Source organism: Leucopleurus acutus (genome assembly GCF_964270905.1).
Source record: "Leucopleurus acutus genome assembly, chromosome: 15".
Taxonomy (NCBI): domain Eukaryota; kingdom Metazoa; phylum Chordata; class Mammalia; order Artiodactyla; family Delphinidae; genus Leucopleurus; species Leucopleurus acutus.
In genome coordinates this window covers 27080335-27100249 of record NC_139157.1, presented here as the reverse complement: position 1 = coordinate 27100249, position 19915 = coordinate 27080335, and the positions used below count along the sequence as shown (strand labels likewise).

The 19915-nt window shown below is 39.1% G+C and overlaps 1 protein-coding gene across 3 annotated transcripts in view; it reads right to left on the bottom strand.

Annotated features, from left to right (window-relative positions):
• The window catches only part of MAP7 (microtubule associated protein 7), a 163352-nt gene that overhangs the window by 21607 nt on the left and 121830 nt on the right, over positions 1-19915 (bottom strand). For 2 of the 3 annotated variants that reach the window (XM_082855447.1, XM_082855448.1), the window contains exons 4-8: positions 15742-15905; positions 14821-14938; positions 10831-10941; positions 5271-5384; positions 376-503 (exon numbers count right to left, since the gene is read on the bottom strand). In XM_082855447.1, coding sequence (XP_082711573.1) covers positions 376-503; positions 5271-5384; positions 10831-10941; positions 14821-14938; positions 15742-15905 — 635 coding nt within the window. Of the gene's footprint in view, positions 1-375; positions 504-5270; positions 5385-10830; positions 10942-14044; positions 14132-14820; positions 14939-15741; positions 15906-19915 lie in introns of all 3 variants that reach the window. The other variant, XM_082855449.1, reaches the window with a different exon arrangement.

The window sequence follows — 19915 nt, the reverse complement described above, 5'->3', positions numbered from 1 at the left end:
TTGGAACAAAATGCAAAGGCAGCAGTCCAGGCCCACTTCCCCTTCAAAGGTTTTCTTACTTTCAAAAATAAAGTATGTTGGCATTGCACTTACTCGTTTGGAGGCACCCATATGGCAGTTCAGCCACTCAGACATGCTTGAACAAAGAACAATTTTCATCTTCAAATTCAGATTTTCAGGGGGGGAGCAGAATCGCCAAGTGGGGAGGAAGTGTGGGGACAGCACCGCTCAGCCAGCCAGATTCAAGACTGGTGGGACGGATGGGAGGACGGATGTCACCACCGCCTGGCTTACATCCTCACTGCACCTCGAGGCGGTGTCCACTACGCACAGAAACAGTGCAGACTCGCCAGGCTGCTCCCAACAGCTACTCACCGCTGCGCCGTGAACAGTCCTCCTTCGCGCGGAGCCCTCCGGTGGCGTTACAAAGAATTTTGGTCGCTCCATCGGATTTCTAGAGTGTGCGGCTTTGTAGGGCATGATGTTGATGGGGCTGCAAGATGCTGAACGAGGACACATGGGGGTAACTAGGGTGCAGGTGATTGTTTTACACGCAAGAGTGCCAGAGGAGCAGTTGAAGGAAAGCCAAAAGCAGGATCAGGAAAAGTAGCAAAGCGGAGATAGAGAGAAAAGTAGGGAGAAGATGTTATTACCTAAAGGTGTCCAGACCATCATACTCAACTCTCCTCAAGGTCCTATTAGTTTACAGTGTGTCCAAAAGGAGGGCATGTCCAAATGAAAAATCTGGAATATAGAAACTATTTGGCTATTTAAATACTTATTAAATTAAAGATATAGATGTAAGCCAATAATTACAGAGAGCAATGGTCTTATAGTCCCGTAAACAGATGGTTCTGGTAAAATGCGACATCAGTGACAGATAATTTTAAGATAAGGATTGTTTATAATTAGATTTTTCCTAATAGCTTTAAGATGGAACAAACGGTGGAAAGACAGCAAGTGAGCAAGCAGGCAAGCAAGAGATGCTGCAACTATTTTGGGAGTAAAATTCAACAACCACTGGGGGAAAAAGCAACTGAAATTTTAAGATGTTAAATGACCAAGTCTTATCAGGTATTAAGACTTGTTACAAGAATAACTAATAATTTCCAGAAAAAAAAATTCTGTAAGTGTTTTATCTACTTAAAGGCAAATCAAATGCACGCTTCTGGGTTTTCCCCAAAAGCCAAGGCATCTGATGGTTCATAACAAGCAGCAGAACGTATGGGGAAATGGGATGTCATCATTTAAAACGGTGACGGGAACATAAATATGTTAGAATTGCCAAAAATAAAGTTGAATCACGAACAGCTGTTGCAGTTTTACTCAAGATAGAAATATTTTTTTGAAAACCACGTAGCTTCTGACCATTCACCTTCAAAGGAACATTATCATTAATCAAGTGATTCTGAGTAACAGTGGGTTTAAAGAAATTCACAGAACACTGCGTAGGTATCAAACATGTGGGTACCAATGTTCCAAGGTTCATTTTCAGATCTCATCCGGAAATCTTGTTTTCCAGCAAAAAATAAGACAATTAAACATGACTACTGAGGGGAATGCTATGTATTCGGACCATGTTATAAAATGACTTTACCCGACCCTAGCCATTGTAGTAGCAACCCTTTAAAGAGACTGTTAGGTCAACTGAATATAACAGTATTAATAAATTAAAAACTCAAAAGTTAACAGGACAAATTCAAGGTAATCTCAATTTCAGAATTATAGTTAAAAATATTTAAGTGCTTTTTTGGTTTAGTCTACAGACAGAAAGTCCATCAGATTGCATCTGTATTCCTGTTCTCTTTCATTAAATGCCTTGCAGTATCTTCTGGTTATCACTGCATGGTCAAGGTGGTGAATCGACTGGAAACTGCACTCTCTTCTCCCATCATCTGAAAACAGAACCCTTATTTCTTGGATAAGCTGAAACACCTTGCATTCCTTCAGTTCTCCTTAAAAGGTATATGTCTTACTTCCAAACTGACATAAAGCTTTGCCTCAGACCTTAATCGTGAAGGAAGTTTCCTTTGTGTTGTGAAGAAGGAGACCCTCTCCTCATCTGGCTTATCGTGATCACAGGGAAAACTGTTGGAAAACAACCTTTTCTCAAGTGCCACAACAAAGCAGTTGCCCTTCCCAGACAAAGAAAGAGCTCATTAATGCAAACCTCTTCCAAGCCAATCAAATGCCTTTAAAGAAGAACATCCTGGCACAAGGCACTTCTGTGGGATTAATGACCAAGAGAGGCACACACAGCCCAGGGCACAGCCAGAGGCCATTAACTGCTCAAGGATCAAGAAACCCTAGATGACAGCCCTGCTCTGAGGCCATGGGTCTGCCACTGAAAAAGGAATGAAGCACAGAAATATGATTTCTTTTCCCTCTAGTGGAAAGTAATAATTTCAGGGGTATCTGTGGAGCACTTCCTTGGAGCATTTCCTGAGACCACCGTGGATGTAACCAATCTCATCATGCCTCTGGTTCATTCTTTATTATAGTGCTGAGTCAATGTGAAGGAAAGGAAAAAAAATATCCTTAAATCTACCTAATGTAGTCCATACAAAAATGCTCAAATTTAATTCTTCAAGAAACATCGTCTGGCTAATTCTAAGGATACTACATTTCATGGAATTCATCGCTGTTCTTAACAGCAACTACTGAAAACCCTGAAACCTTTAAATCAATTATTCTAATAATCTTGCCCTTCTGAAGAAATAGGAAGAGCAATATATGATGGTTGTTTTCTTTTCCCTCCTAGAGTGCCCTCCATAACCCAAGTAGTTTTATTAAACATTTCTTTTATGGAAATGTCTTTGAGAAATCCTTCCACAATATCTGTATTTCTTTCTACTATTGGTAGCAAGAGTGCATTAATTTAACGTATTCAGGATTTTCTATGTGAAATAATGGCTGCAGAGAAAAGATAATGCAGTTTAAGTGGTTGGAGTGCAGCAGAGAGAATAATTACATAGTAGAATAATAACAACATTTATTGAGTGCCTACTATGTGCAGGTACTATTCGAAACATTTTACATGTGTTAACTCATTTAATCCTGAGTTCTAATAATCACATGTATCATGAATGTATTTTTAAAAATGGGCAAGAAAAAATCAACCCAAAGCAGTGGTCACAATGAAACATATGAGACTCTGATTTCCAATTCTCAACTGCTCTTATTACTTGTTCTGGGAATTTGCAATCACCAAACACCCTAGGAGTAAGGATGGTTGTTTTGATTTGCTACTGTAACCCTGGCTCTGGATGTAGGTCACCCTCTCGCCAATGGCAACTGGATATGAGGTGAACTCAAGGGACGACACTAAAATGGGAAGACGAGAAAAAATAATCAAGGAGACCAGATGGAAAAATAAAAGTGATGGGAAAAATGTTTTTGAGGAGATAAGTGTAAGAGACGTTTACATGAATAATTTCAAATGGAAATTTCTAAACACAACAGTTTTGGTTCATTAAATATAAGCTGTTATCAATGCAATAATAGGTAACAATGATCTAAGGAATGTATTAATAAAACAGGCAACTCAAGTAAAGTCTATGTATGCATCGCTTCACACTAAAATACATTACAAAAATGTATCAATTTGTGAAGAGGAGAATGGAAAAGTTGCAAAGTAAAGAAGAGCCAGTTAGCAGATTAAAAAGCACCTTGGTTGAGCGCCAAGGAAGGTGGGAAGCTGGGCAAGTCGAATGGGTGGAAAATGAGGAAATGGTGTTGGAAGAGACTAGAGGAAGAGTGAAAGAATTGACAAAAGTTAGTGATGACAGAAATAGCAAAGAAAGACAATTTTTTAGCTGTGAGGCAGTCCTTTAGTATGAAACAACATACAATGTGGAGGTTCAGAAGCATGAGAACCATAAACTATTTAGATCCGATGAATTAGGACTGAAAAGCAGTTTTAAACGTTTTTCAATTAGCTGGACATAAAGAACAGCTTTCATGACTTATATGAAAGTATGACAAAATGGACATAAAAATAAAGTATCTTGAAATAAACTGTAGTTTTTTCCTTCAGAAAGTTCTCAGATGCAATGTGACAGTTGACAGGAGAGTTACTTTATAGAAAACACAGATCACTGTGGTCCAGCTAGTTGAACGCACAATGGTACAGAGAGCATCACGAGGGTGCCGAGGATAGAAGCACGTTTAAGACCTAGTCCACCAATTTTCTAAGTGCCTCTGGTATAACTCACTTATTGTCAATCTCAGGTGGTGGGAATGCCTGCACTTGCTTTCTTGACTGCCTCCCAGGGGTACTATGAGAATAAGGGTTGACTAGCTCATTGGACACCACAGATGAAAGATATCATGAAACAACCAAGAATTATTATTAAAAAAGAGGGCTAGTGAACATGAAGTGGCTTGCAGAGGCAAAGCCTTTTTAAAGGGAGCTTTATGAAGAGGCTATGCAATTTCTCATGTGCCAAACATGAGGGCTGGTTACATAGATACACCAATTGTGCCCAAAGATATTTGGGAAAGTCAAAATCAACTCACCATGAGAGAGACACTGCCAAAAGCCTAATAGGTATCTTTCTCTCCAGCCAGATGTAGAATCTATACTAACTTCTCATTAAACTAATTGGCTCATTCAGGGGTGTTTTATATTTCAAAAAAGTAGAGGAGTTATAACTAATTATAATAACTAGTACTTGGCACATTTTACATATTTTCAAAGTATGTAACAAATAAGAACACTGTAATTAGCCTTCTCCACAACTCTTTATAGAGTTTTGAAAGGGTACCATTCCTCAATTACAGATAAAAGACTAGCCCAGGGAGGATAAGTGACTAGTCCACAGCTACATTATGAAACGCTATGCTTAAATCGGCTTGTGCTTTGAGTTTATCCCCAGGCCCACAAATTAGTATTAGATATTAAATTATTTCTACGTTTGATCATCTGCTCAGATGCAGGGGCAGAAAGAAAGGTGGGTAAGGGATAGGATTTTCTGGTAACACTATGAACAGACAGAAGCCTCTGAAGCCATCTGATCACAGGGAGGGGCATCCTTTACCTGCCCGGCATCTGGTGTCCAGATAAGATGCTAAGACGGATGCTCAGAGGAAACGATACCAGGGGCATGAAACCAACACCAACAGACACATTTCCAACGCCATTCCACCAGGAGGAGGAGAAGCACGCGATGGGAAAAATTGAGATGGGATTAGATGAAAATGGGTGGCTTAGAGACGCTTCTAAAGGAGGACTTTATCTCACGGAGAAAGTTGCACCTTGACAGTTTTACCTGTATCTCCAGACAAGGCAGCTGTGCTTTTACTTCTGGCCAGGAACGAATGTGTGGGCGTCAGCAATCTGTTAACCACGCTGCTCTCCCATGGGCTGAGCTGCAGGCGGCGAGCTAAACGTCACCACATAAGTGAGATGTTAGAAGCATTCTTTCCAGGGGCGAGGGGGTGCAAGGCATCACCCCTATCGCTCCCACACGCCGGGCCTTCGCGAGAGACCTCGACAGAGACCAGGCTGTCCGGGGAGGAAGCTGGTGGAGAGTCAGGGCAGGAGGGACTCTGCTCAAAGGAGCAGCTATTCCATAAGGTGCCTCTCTTCAAGAGGTTAAGTTTGTGGCAGGTTCTGTATTCGTTTTATGGACACAGATTTTGCTAACCACCCTCCTATGGATCCAACAGGTAACAAAACAGAAGAACCATTTCCAGCAGGTTTGGCATGTATCTCTGAGTCTGTTGAACCCATCTGCCTCATCAGGATGGGCGGTGAGCAGACAGCACACACCTCAGCCAAAAGGCGTCCTAAGTACCCTGAATGTCAACTTCAACAAAGTCGAAGCTTCATGCAAGACTGGAAATATGTGGATAGAGAAAAGGTCTCCATTACATTTTGCTACATCTCCATGAATTGCTACTTGGGCAACTGGAGGAAATTAGATATAATAAAGTGAAAGAGGACTCATGCAACGTTCTATGTAAGTTTTTCTTTTGACTTTCCCATTTAGCAAGCAAGTTCTTTCAGGTCCCTGGTTTGGCAAAAACATAAAAATTCTGATGGAGGATAAGGGTAAAGCTGAAGATAAAATTACAATAGAAAAGCCAAAATTCAATATAATCATAATATCAGAAATTACTAGTGGGTGTGTGAAGAGTCAAGAAAATAAATTTAAAATGATGCAATGAAGTGGAGTCCCAAATTGTACTGGGGCTTCGCAAGACCACCGTTAGGAAATGCATGCTAATTATAAATTAATTACTTTGTTTATACTGTTAGCTTCCAGTGATGGTCCATGAAAATATAGAAGCTACTTTCCAAAGATATCAGGAAAGAAGCTTGCAAAATCCTACAAATATCACTAAAATAAAGTGATCATATACACTTGACCCTTGAACAATACAGGTTTGAACTGCGCACGTCCACTTATACGTGGATTTTTCCACATTTTATATTTCCCAGTAAATATACAGTTGGCCCTTGGTGTCCATGGATGCAGAACCGGCAGATGCGGAGGGCTCACTATGGAGCTTCAGCATCTGAGGACTTGGGTATCTGCGGCGGCTCCTGGAACCAACCCTCTGCAGATACTGAGGGAGGACTGTATCTCTAGTTTAGAAAACACTTCCAAGTCGCTTATAAAAGTCTTTCAAACTGTCTAAACCTGACAAGGCCACTTCTGTTCTGCACCATAAACAGCAGGTGCAAGTCCTCTGGTCTCTGGAGCAACTGTCCTTATAATAAATTTTTATATATGTTATATTTTAAAGAAATGACTTCTGAATTCTAGGAAATTAGTTTTAGTTAATAGAAGCCATCCGATGTTAAAGGCTGTTGTAGAAAGTATCCGCTCCTATTTGAAAGGAAGGACCAGCCTCCAATAAGTACGTTAATTATCGGACTTTATTTCAAAAGAGTAGCTATTTTGATCAAGGTGCTGGTGAATTTAAGAACTAGTGAATTCTTTATTAGAATTTCTGTTTACTGGGAGAGTCTTCATGGTTAAAATCAATCTGCTGACAAATAAAAAGATCTGTTATAAAAACTATTGTAATAGTTACACAGTTAGTAGAATGCACAGTAGGATAAGTGCTATTATAAACTGTAGTATGGCAGTGTGTGTGTGTGTATGTGTAACAACAGCAGAATATAGTCTAACCTAAAATTAGAATACATTCAGAGAATTAAATCAGTGGGAAAAGTGATTAGGATTAAATTAAAATCTTCACTAGAATTGTATTTTCAGTAGATGATAAAGGGAAGAAGAGGTGAATGTTTCCTTTTCTTAGATAAACTCTGTAGGATAACTGGCTTAGAACTGTAGAGATGGTTTATCAATGAAAAGCCGTGTCTTTTTTTCCCCTTGATTGAGAAGCTCAATTACTTTATTTCTGTTGGTCTTTAAGGCATCAACCAAAGAATCTGCCTCAAATGAAGATCATTAAACACTCTCTTTGACTGGTGTTTAAAGCAAATCCAAAGAGATTTGTTTTATAGCTTCGAAACTGTGAATGAAAGATTTTGCGAGGAGAAACGTTTCCACATCTATCACATTCATAACTATGCTCTGAGCAAGAGAGAAACAGATCTCTTCCATAACTTTTTAGTAAAGGTTAGTACAGGAGAGTTACTTTATTGTTTTTTTTTTAACCTAGAGAGGCCTAATCGTGAGATGATAAGCTCCCGAAGGAAAGGTATTAATTCTCATGAAACAACTACAGTATTGCTCCTACTTAAGCACTTAAAATGAGCTATTGACAATTCCCATAAAAGACCATCTGGTCCAAGGACACAATCAAACATTAGAGGTATTTGTGCTGCCCTGTTCCTTCACAAGCAGGAAGTCACTATTCAGTCCCAGATGACAGGTGCCATGCAGAAATTAGGCAAGTGTTGCCACATCCTGACCTAAATGTCATATGAAATCTTACATTTTTAAATTTGATGGCAATTAATTAGATCTAAAACAGGAACAAAAAACCCCTGCTCCGGTCAAACAGAACACGCGGGCAGGATTCAACTTTAGGTTCCCCACCATGTCCTCTAATCTAGATTCTGGGGAAAAAAAATGTATGAACTAATTTTCAGCAAAGAGTAGCCAATTTCCTTCTTACTTTTTTCAAACGCCCTATTCTTCTTCCTTGAGAAAAAAGCTGGTTAAGCAGGAAGCTTAAGATAATATGCAATACACATTTTTAATGCAAAAATTTCCAGGGGCAATATTCTCTCTGTTGCAGCGATTACAGAAATCTTTGGTAATCAGGGATTTCCTTTAACTGGGGCATTTTACCAGTTTATGTGACACTATATTCAGGTGTGATGATCAAAATATTTAAAAACTGGTGGGGCAAGGCACCAGTAGAGCTCTCCTAGTAGAGCTAGTAGATGACACTCTGTAGGGCCTGGGGAAGCACAGCTCGGGGAAGTGGATATTTACCAACTGGTATGGAAATATTCCAGCATTTTGAATAACCAGCAGAGCATTCCAGCTGAATGTCAACTTTAATAGTATCAGAGCTTCAGTTTAATATCAGCTTTAAGGCCTGTGCTGTAGGGCTGAGAAAGCTCAAACAATCTAGTAATGGTGCACACTCTCTATGATCAGGCTGTAAAAGCCTCTAATCATTTGATAAGAATGCTCTCTACTTTGATAATAAAGCATAATCGAATTTAAAAAATAGATAGCAGAAATTATACTAACTAAATTACTTAAATCTCTAAATTAGAGAAGTTCAAATGCAGAAGATTTCTATTCTCATTAAAAGACAGAGCCCTCTCACTGTGCTAGGGTTCTGCCTAACTTAAAAAAAAAAAATCGCTTCCTGGACCACACAGGAGCCCCTGGATGAAGCAGATCTTTCTTCCAGGCTGACCTCGTCAGTTAGACCAGAACTGGTTCACAGTTCTTTTGATAAGGGGGGAGGAGACATGGAACCCGTAAATTTAGTACTCGCCCCCTTGTCCTTTTAGTCCAGCTTAGCTCTGGGTTTTATAGGCCTGCACCATGATTCAAGGGGCAATTTCCTGGCCCCAGCTATGAACCGCTTATTGAACTGCCCCTGGCCCTTAACCTCACCCAAAGGAAGAGTGCATGGAGTCAGGATTGATGTAAGGAAGGACATCCATGAAGGAGAGAACTACAAATGCAGCACAGCAGCAACACGGGTTGGGAGCTGGTGATCTCTGTTCTAGTCCCTCTTCTCCAGCGATTAACTTGCAGGATTTGAAGTCAGGCCCTTCACCTCTTAGGGACTCTATTATCCCAACTGAAGTAGATGAGCCAACCAACAAATTTTTCCCAGTTCTGAGATCCAATTACTTAAGGATATTAAATCAGATATTGTCATGCAGAGTCTACAAAACATCTTATTTCTAGTTGACACAGCACTGTCAATCCACAGAAGTGTGGACAGTACTCTGTTCGGTTTATTGCCCATCTGCCTACCCCCAACCTTGCCCCAGTTTCGGCTACGGGATTGTAGGAGGCAATAAGCCAAGGTTTAACTGAAAACTGCCGTGAGTCCCAGTTATAATTTGTCTTAGACCCACGTTCACAAAAATATAAAATTCAAGTGCTAAGTGACCAATCCCAAAGAAAAGATGAATACACAACTGTTAAGAACAGCATGCTATATTTTACGTTATTTTAAGGGAATTGGTTTGAAAATAAAGGCTACTTATGAAAGGAACTTCAATTCATAATACTTTTCTCTAACATATAAAAGGCCATTAATTTGACTACATGTCTAATATCAACGATTTAGGCAAACTAGGTTAAAAAAAATGATTTAGGTTAAAAGGCAAGAATAGGCAGTTGATTCATTTACTGCTTTAAGAGATTAATTATAACATCAACGCATTATTTTATACATAACAATGACACCATAACTTTTATACAATACAAAATATACAAATACACATACACACATATAGAACATGCACACATTACATTCTTTTTAAAGACTATAAACACTTCAAAACCAATCAGTTTCTTAATAAAGCACTCAAAGTCACCACAGTTTGTTACTTTCAAAGAGTATGTGTTTTTATATTGCACAATAATTCTTTGGTTTTTTTAATTTAAAATCATTTTAGTTATGTAAAACAAGTAGCTTATCTTAAAAGCTCGATTTTTCATTCTATGATACGTAAATATGTAAAATAAAACTTTCATTTCATAAGTAACTCAACATTCATGTACTGTAAATCCATGGGATGAACAAAACTCGAAATTCAAATAAAATGTTAATTGGAGGACTATGAATATTGAAATTTTTAGGACGCTTAAATAATGATGTTCTTGAAGTTAGGCCAAATCCCTTTAAATGAATGGACACCAGAAAACCAGTCACGCACACACAAGAAATGCAGTAAGAAAGGTTTGGTTAAAGGAGAAATAAATTAGCAAAATGAAATCTATCAACATGAATCATTTAAAAAGGTCTTTTAGAAAGTTAAAGCCTGGAATTCCCCAAGTACAGATGAAAAGTCAAAGACAATCTGATTGAAGTGAAATCAATGTTCATAACAAAGATTATTTGCATGTTGGTGGATAAGTGGGTGATTTCTGGAGCTGTAAACGCATGTACTAAAAACTTGAGAGAAGCACCGCTTTCATCACTGCTAAATGCAATCATTCAGCCAAGTTCTAAAATGAGAACTGTTCTTGTCGCAAGGAAAATGCTGCTCAGACGTTTATTGCTTTTTTACTCTGAAGTTTTTTTCTTCCTATTTAAGAAACGTAGGGAAAGCAACTTCAGATGCTTACTTTTATCTGTAAACATCCAGAAAAAAAAAAGCATTAAGGAAATAACAGAACACTTTTTTTGTTTTCCTTTTGACTGTACCTCTATCTGGAGAATTTAGTAAAGTTGCAGATGAAGAGGAGAGCCGCTTGCTAATGACGGGATCAACATGTTTCGAAAGATTCATGGTGGAAACTGACCTCCTGTCTGGATCTAAAACAAATGGAGATAATGCTAATTGACAGCCAGCATGCAGGATTGCAATTTCCTAGTTCACTGATGGAAGGAAAAACTAGGATTGGATGCTTTCAGCTCTATGACTAGATCTTTACTATAGCACAGTTTTCTAAGTGGACATTTTAAAGGTAACTTAAAGGCTAGAAATAATACTCATTTTTCTTATAGGAAAATAAAAATATAAAATAACTATTCAGCTCACCAGTTAGTCAGCTAGGGAAATTCAAGCATACTGTTATAATACAACAAATGTAGGAAGACCAAAGGAAAGCCAGCGGAGGACAACGAAAATAATGGAAGGGGACTGTGAAGCACAAAGGGGCCCATAAAAGTGAACGCCTTGGGCTTCCCTGGTGGCGCAGTGGTTGAGAGTCCGCCTGCCGATGCAGGGGACGCGGGTTCGTGCTCCAGTCCGGGAAGATCCCACATGCCGCGGAGCGGCTGGGCCCGTGAGCCATGGCCGCTGAGCCTGCACGTCCGGAGCCTGCGCTCCACAACGGGAGAGGCCACAACAGTGAGAGGCCCGCGTACCGCAAAAAAAAAAAAAAAAAAAAAAAAAAAAAGTGAACGCCTTCATGATTTCCCAAAGTGTGAACAATGGGGTAGTAATAGTGCTGGTAGGCTAGAATGCAAACACTAGAATAAAAAGAACACCAGGTTCTGTGCGTCTGCTGATACCTTTGCTTGTAGAGTCATTTTACCCAGGGCGTTAAAGTTCATTATAGAAAAACAGATTAAAAAGAAAGAAAAAGAAACCCTTTAGGTGTGGAAAGAATGGCCCCCAGAGCAGTTCTTTTTTAAAGTACACTAATAACCACTCCTCTGTGCCTATAACACAGAGTTTAGTGCGGTTTACAGATGTAGAATCAGCCCACAAACCTGCCTAACAAAACTGGCAGCAATGCAAAGAAAATCAGAATTCTTTCTCTTTAAGTTTATTAATAATATTCTTATTTCTGTTGGATAATTTTAGGGTAATTCTTAAAGTTCAAGTCAGAAGAGAAATACTAGCTGTATAAAAGGCAAAAATCAGCTCTGATAGTTTGCTCTCCTTACAGTGGAACTAAGCTATAACCACACTCACTAGCGTAAATCACGTTCCCTGAATAAAACCGTGTATAAGGAAAAGTCTAAACATCTCATCATTATATTTATGTAGGATGCAGGGAGTTTTTCTGGCCTATAATAGCCAAAGTTAAAGAGGTTTTGCCATATTTTATTTTATTTTCTATGGTTAGCTTCTTCTAAAACTGAAAACAAACCAAAATATTCCTCGTGAGAGAGGCCTTCAAACCCCGTTCCCACTGGTCTAACTAACCCTGGTGGTAAAAATGTTAAAATTTCCCCCACAGAATAACCATTTTGGGCCATTATTTATAGTGTGCAGGAGATAAGCAAGTCTTCCACCAACATCAGACATTCCTGTCTTCTACAGGGACTCATCTTTACGGTTGAAGCAATTTAATTAAAAATTTTTTTATTTATTGAAGTATCCTTGACTTACATGAAGCAATTTAATTATTAAAAGGAAAATAACCAAACATCATTTCTGTGACTCAAATTTACACTTAACTGATGGGCTCTTAGGGCAATCCTAACAAAGAAAAGATTTAGGGTAAAATGTCAAAAGGAGCATCTTAATGATAAAATATGAGGTTCAAGGGCACAAGGAAGGAAAATGAAAGTCATTTCTAGGAGATCTTACAGCAATATCTTTTCTGATATTGCCTTACATGTTAAGCTTCAGTTGGGGGGAGATTGTGTCTACATGCAGGCCTAACATGCATCATTAAAATTATGGAGATATAATATGTATTTATTATATTACTTAACATGTAAGAATTTTTAATCTTTTTCTTTTCCTCTCTGAACAAAACACAGATCCACAAAAGGATTCATGAAGAATCGGTTTAAAACGTATAAAGTTTTACAAAGCAGTGCGAGCTGACGTGGGAGCAGTGAGACAACACACTGATTTAATCTGGATGAAATTCAACTTCTAGGATTTGTTTGTTGTACCTACCACAAGTTAGGCCTTGTGGTGAAGTAAGGGGTACTCAAAGTGATCAAGACCTGGTCACTGCTCTCAAGATCTCAGCACATCATTCTGACCTTTGAGAATTTTGGCAAATTCCCATTATTTTCAAACTACTCTGTTCCAGTATAAGAGCAATTTTCTCTAATTCACAAACCTTATAAAAAAGGATTTTATCCAACAGCTCACAAATACAACGCTGGTTTCTCTTGCTCTGAGTGGCAATAACAAAGGTTATATATTGAACTGAGTGTGGAAGCAAGAAGTAAAGCTAAGTAACTTGAGTTCCCCTCAAAAATGTTTGAAAATCTGTAATAGGTTTACATGTGTAACGTGCACATGTAAAACAGGAAGCCAGGTAAAAGAAAAATAAGTAAGGTTTTAAAGTACATACCATGACAGCTTTTTTGCATGGAACAAATATGCAAAATTATCCCTAGAATGAAATATCACATGTAAATGATCCTTATGACCACAGATTTGATATGTGCCCCACAGCACATACCACTGGGTCATGAAGAGCCAAGGGAGAAAAACATGCTTTCAAATTTGGTTCACTGCAAAGTTGTGGCAACATGCTTTTAGATCTTTTTAAATGAAGGGGTTATAGAAGACACACTGAATGTTAGGAATGAAAGAGAATAAAGCAAACGAAAATCCATAGTTATTCAGATTAAAACTGAAAGTGGCAACAGCTGTACTGATGGGGCGGTTGGGTGGATAAAGCCACACTGGATGTACTTTGAGCCCTGGTGATGTATTAGTGGAAAAACATTTTTTTAAGGTTTTATCCAAAAGGATCATTTAAAAAGAAAGTAAACATAGCACATGTAATTACTTTATTTCAATACCTTTAAGTCACCTGAGTCATACTATCAACACTTGAGAAACACTGTGCCACGTCCCAGATCTAGGTCTATGCAACAGGATATTAAGCATGCATTATGACTAAGGTGGTGATGGTTCAGCTATTGATGAACTGGCCCTAGGTCTGAGGTGCTAGCTACAGGTCAGGCAATCAGCAAATCACAAGGATGTCTGTACCAGGTTTTCTAGTACCACCAAAAGTTGTGAAGTGGTGGTCCAGTCCTGCTAAATCGAGAAAGGTGAATGATGACTCAACAAAACCACCTGGGGACAGAATGTAAGACAATGATTTTCCAAAGTAAATTAAAAAAAAAAAAAGCTTATTAGACTCACACAAATGAAAAAGAACTGACACACTATATAAAACTCAAGGAGTATTGAATTTACAGTACAAAAATAAAGGCTTTCACTAAATCCAAATTTCAGTACGATTTTATGTCAATTCAAGAACAAGGGAACATCGATTTGCTTGGACATCTACTATTTCTAGCTTCAGAAATCTGTATTTTCTCTTGAAGAGCCTTAGTGTTGCATATACTTTAGGGTCAGAATACATAAGCTCATAGTATTGATTCTGATTGTCAATATTGCTATGGTTCTTCCAGAGAAAAAGACGAAACTGGTTAACCTGTTCCATAATCCTGAAACCACTATGCAAATGAATTACTTAAAATAACGTAGAGTTGAAAGTAGTTGTTTAGAAACATTGCATAGATTTCCAATTCTTTAAAGAATTTTGTAAAGGATGAGAAAATCAGCCTGTGTGGAGGGAGGGAACCTTATCTTCTTACCTCCATCACCCTCTTATCCTCAAACAGTAGAAGCATCGTTTAAGTGTAACTTAATTATTTCCGCAGGAGTTTTGTTTTGCAAACACAGAATAAAAAAGCAACTGTGACTTGTACTGTCCAGAAAACAAGAGTGATTTTGGAAAGCGGTTACTGTCTGTTTACCTGCGCTGTGGGTACTGGGGCTCCCATGGAGAGCACCTCCCCATGACCACCGGTTATGTTTCTGTTTTGGCTTCTGGCTCCTCTCCATTGTACGTCGTACAACGGCTTCATGGCGTTCCTTGAAGGGAAGAGAGGAGCTGATGATTAGATTCCACCTGGATGTCTGAGGAGTCTTCGACTTAAGGCAGAGTGGAGAGAGAGGTACTACTTAAACTTCCTAAGTCCTACACCTTAAGGTGAGAGTAATATCAACCTGGGTGAGGGGTTACTGAAATTATTAGGTTCCAGTTGATCAAGCGCTTGGCATACAGCAGGTACTTAAATAAATGACGATTACTATTAGTACTGGGAGTGTGATGCTCCCATCAGCTCACATGAGCCTGGTAGTGCAAGTCTTAGCTTAAACACATGTGGTACTGTATTTTAAAAACAGCATATGGAATCTACGGATGTGGGTGATCCTAACCCCACAACTTAATGGATTGTACGACTTTCTGTAACTTACCTATTCTGAGTCTAAATGTCCATTTTCACAAAAACTGACAACACTTACTCAAGGATTGAGTAAGAGTTAAATGAGACAATCTATGGGAAAACGTTTGTAAATGGTAAAGCCCTACAGAAATCCAATTACTGGGAGTAGTCTTAAGACTTCAGTATAGATGAAGTAAACATAAATAAGTCATAGTTCTAGACCAGAGAAATGAGCTTTTAAAGTTCCTGGGGCAACAGTGACAATCACACCATTCTCTACCTGATTTCCACACCACAACCTCCCTAGAAACTATGACTCTGTAAACCTGCTGCCTCTGAGACATTCTTGGTGTGCGTGCCAGCACCTTAACGGGAAGCTTCACAGTAAACGTGCTGTGTTTCTGAAACAGACGAGCCTCCCACGTTTCCCCCAGAGCAGCATCTCACCTTGTCCTCCTCGAGCCTCTGCCTTCGCTTCTCTTCCACAGCAGCCCTCCTACGTTCCTCTTTCAGCCTCTGCTCTTCTAACTTCTTCTTCCGCTCCTCCAGGTGCTTTTCGTAGTGCTGCCTGGCTCGCTCTTCTCTCTCTAACCAGATTATTTCTCTTGCAGCTTCAGGAAGAAAAATGAGGGAAACCAAACACAGGCAGGTTTAAAAACTTAACAGTTAGGGCTGTAGAAACGGCCCACATTTAACAAACATGGATGGGGTCTTTGGTTTTAATTAACCAACCATGGCCTTTGCTTGTCTCAAATTTTCAGGAAAAAAATATTACTGTTAAATTTTTAGCATAACGTAATATGCAAACAACGAGGCCAAAGAAGATGCACTGAATTCTACTCTTTGGGAACTGGAACAGCCCTCTAGTTTGGTCTATTATAACTGCAGAAGAGTGCATGCATCACATCTCAATGCTGATAGCGATGTGATGCCCTCAAACCCACAGTACCATCTGTCTCTCTCTCATTAAAACATGTGATATCCTCCAGATCAGAAGTGTGCGCCTTGGGCTTCCCTGGTGGTACAGTGGTTAAGAATCCACCTGCCAATGCAGGGGACACGGGTTCGAACCCTGGCCTGGGAAGATCCCACATGCCACGGAGCAACTGAGCCCGTGTGCCACAACTACTGAGCCTGCACTCTAGAGCCCATGAGCCACGACTACTGAGCCCACGTGCCGCAACTACTGAAGCCTGTGTGCCTAGAGCCCATGCTCCGCAACAAGAGAAGCCACTGCAGTGAGAAGCACACGCACTGCAATGAAGAGTAGCCCCCGCTCACTGCAACGAGAGAAAGCCCGCACGCAGCAATGAAGACCCAATGCAGCCAAAAATAAATAAATTAAATAAAGTTTTAAAAAATTTACGAAAAAAAAAGTGTGTGACTTCATTTGTTTCAACATAGCATTGGTTCTGTAAGTGTTAAAAGGATTTGGGAGAAAATCCCAAAGATTGATAGTTGATGAAAGATATGCCTCACAGGCATATCACACTGAATCAGTAAAAGGATGTCAGGGATCAAATAAGCAGCCGACCTTGTGTCTGAAGAGTTCATAATCTATTTAGGTAAGACTTAACAAAAAAGCCGAATGAAAATACACAACTCAAAAAATATGGTTCAATGATGGAATGCTTCCTTTCTTCTTTACATATCTATGCTCCTTCCTCATTTCAGGGAAAAATAAATCCCACAAAACTTTAAAAAATATGATGCTTCCTTCAGCCGTGACAGCTAAACACATTTTTAATGTGAGCTATTAACATTGTTGGCAAAAGTGTCCAAACAAGATATCAAGCATAAACCTGGAGGACACTACGGTGGTATATCAATTAAAATGTTACTTTTTAAGGGAAAAACAATAAATTCAGAACATTTTGCTTCCTCTAAATATTTGATATTAGAGATTCTGTATTTCTGCTACCATTAAATCTTTCCAGAGCTATTCATTTCAGGAGACAAATCTACTGAAATGGATCTGAACTGGCTTGACTTTCATGGAAGGAAAAGCATGAGGACAAACCCACGGTAAGTTTGTCCTCTGACATCACTCAGGGTGGTACACAGAGATCTGGGTTTTCCCAGCAGCTCTGCTGTTAACACATAGTGAGACCTGAACAATTTCATTTGGATTTCAGTTTACTCTTGCCTAAAACGTGAAGAAATTGATCTTCAAGGTTCCTTCCTTCCAATGTTAAAAGCCCATGGTTTTAAAGAAATTCTCAGGCCCAAGTTAAAAGTTTACTCAGAGAAAAAGCACATAGTATGTGCTCAATAAATATTTACTGAATGATTGAATAAATTAAAAAAATACTCTGAGAACACATATTAAAAGTAACAGATAGACAGCATTATTCACAATAGCCAAGATATGGAAGCAACCTAAGTGTCCATATCAATAGATGAATGGACAAAGAAGATGTGGTATACATAGGCCATGGAATATTACTCAGCCATAAAAAATAATGAAATCTTGCCATTTGTGACAACATGGATGGACCTAGAGAATATTATGCTAAGTGAAATAAGTCCTACCTAAACTTGGCCTTAATATCTTTATTTGGTCTTGTTCTGCATTGCTCTCCAAAACATCCTCTTCAATCTCCCTGGAGACCTTTCTCCTTACTGTACCTCCTAAACAAACCGTACTTCCCCCATCTCTTTGCTCCTGTGGTTGCTCTGCTGGGAAAATTGCTATCCTTTTTTTTTATCCAAACAGATCCATCCTTTAAGGCAGTAGCCTCATGAAAACACAGATTGCTGGGCTCCAACCCTCATTCATTTCCACTTTTTCTAGGATGGGGCCCAGTAATCTTCATTTTAAACAAACTTCCCAGGTGATTCTGGTCCCAAGTGATTCACTGATGGCATATGGAGGAACACTGCCCTTAAGGTCTTCTCCAGAAGCTTCATCTCTTCAGGGCTCATTGCTGCTCTTATGACATCTACCACAAACTTTAGCATTTCTTATACTCTGATTTCTATGTAGCAAAGGACTATCCCCCCCCCCACTTTTTTCCCACTCACTATAGTGTTTTTCACAACTTGCACATAACCAAGGGTCTTACTAATTAATTACTTCCTGATTCATTGAGAACTACTTCTTGACTCATTCACCCATAACTGTCTGGTCTTAGGCAAATTACTTAACTTCCTTATGCCTCACTTCTGTCAGGGTAAATTCTGGCTACATATAGGACCTTCTCATGGGTTTACTGTGAGGATTAAAAGAATCATTACATCTAACACAGTTAGAATAGTTCTCTGCACTTTGTAAGCATTCAGTAAATATTAGCCATTATTGCTAGATTTGTCATCATCATAATTCCAATTCAGAAAATTAAAGGTAGCTCGTAACATTGTGTTATCAGTCACAACAGGGCTAGACATTATTACAACAATAATCAGCTTTATCCCAAATAATCTTTTAAAGGAAGAATATTTCTTTATCAAACTCTTGAGTTCCACTTCTAATTTTCTACCAGGACGTGGAGATCCTATTGCAGTGCCTTTTTAAACAACTGTCGTCTTTAAACAGCCATAAAGAGAACAGGCAAACAATGGTGAAATAGCAAACAGCAGTTTCATATTATTGCAGAGTATGCTGGTGACTGCTAGGATTATTACCAAGTACAGATCATGCAATCTTTTAAACTGAAGGATAATGTAAAATATTTCAATATTTTAATAAGAATTGAAAGTTAACTAATTCTAAGAGGTTTGGTTATTTAAAATATTCCCTGTGGATAATAGAAAATATCAAAGTTTTGTATTTTCTCATTAAGAAATGAGACTTTTGAATGCAAGAAAAAAAATCAACAATTGCTATGGAGTGAATTGCGTCCCCTCCACTGCAATTCGTATGTTGAAGCCCTAACGCTCAATGTGACTGTATTTGGAGATAGGGCCTTCAGGAGGTAATCATGGTTAAATGAGGTCATAAGGGTAGGGACCTAATCCAATAGGATTACTGTCCTTATAAAAAGAGACACCAGAGAGCTCACTCCCCCTCTCTCTTCACGCTCAGAGGAGAGACCACATGAGAACAGAGCGGCCACCTGAAAGCGAGGAAAGGAGCTCTCATCAGAAACTGAAGCCTACCATAGCCTTGATCTTGAACTTTCCAGCCTGCAGAACTGTAAGAAAATAAAGTTCTGTTGTTTAAGCCACGCAATCTATGGTAGTCTGTTATGGTGGTCTGAACAGACAAATAAAACTCATTCAGTATTTAAATCATTAACATTCACTAATTTCATAGCGGCAGCTCTATAAAAGAATAACATGTCCCAAAAAAGGACCTGTGATGAATATCATTAACCTTTACTTTTGTGAAGTTATCATTTTCTCCTGGACTCTGAGATCATAACATAAAAATGAAATGAAAACCCACTGTGGCCCCTGGACCTTAACAACCCAGTCCCATCCCTGAGCTGCTGCCACCAGGATTATACTTCAATGACACTGTAACAGTATGTCAGTGCCACACAAAGGGGAAATTCGCCATCAATCCGAACTCTGTTTAGAAACACACAGTGACTCGTGTACTAAAAGGAGTTTGAAATGAAAGGGTATAGGATAGAGTAGAAGCTCCGGCTTCACAGGAACCTGAGTCCACCCCCGACTC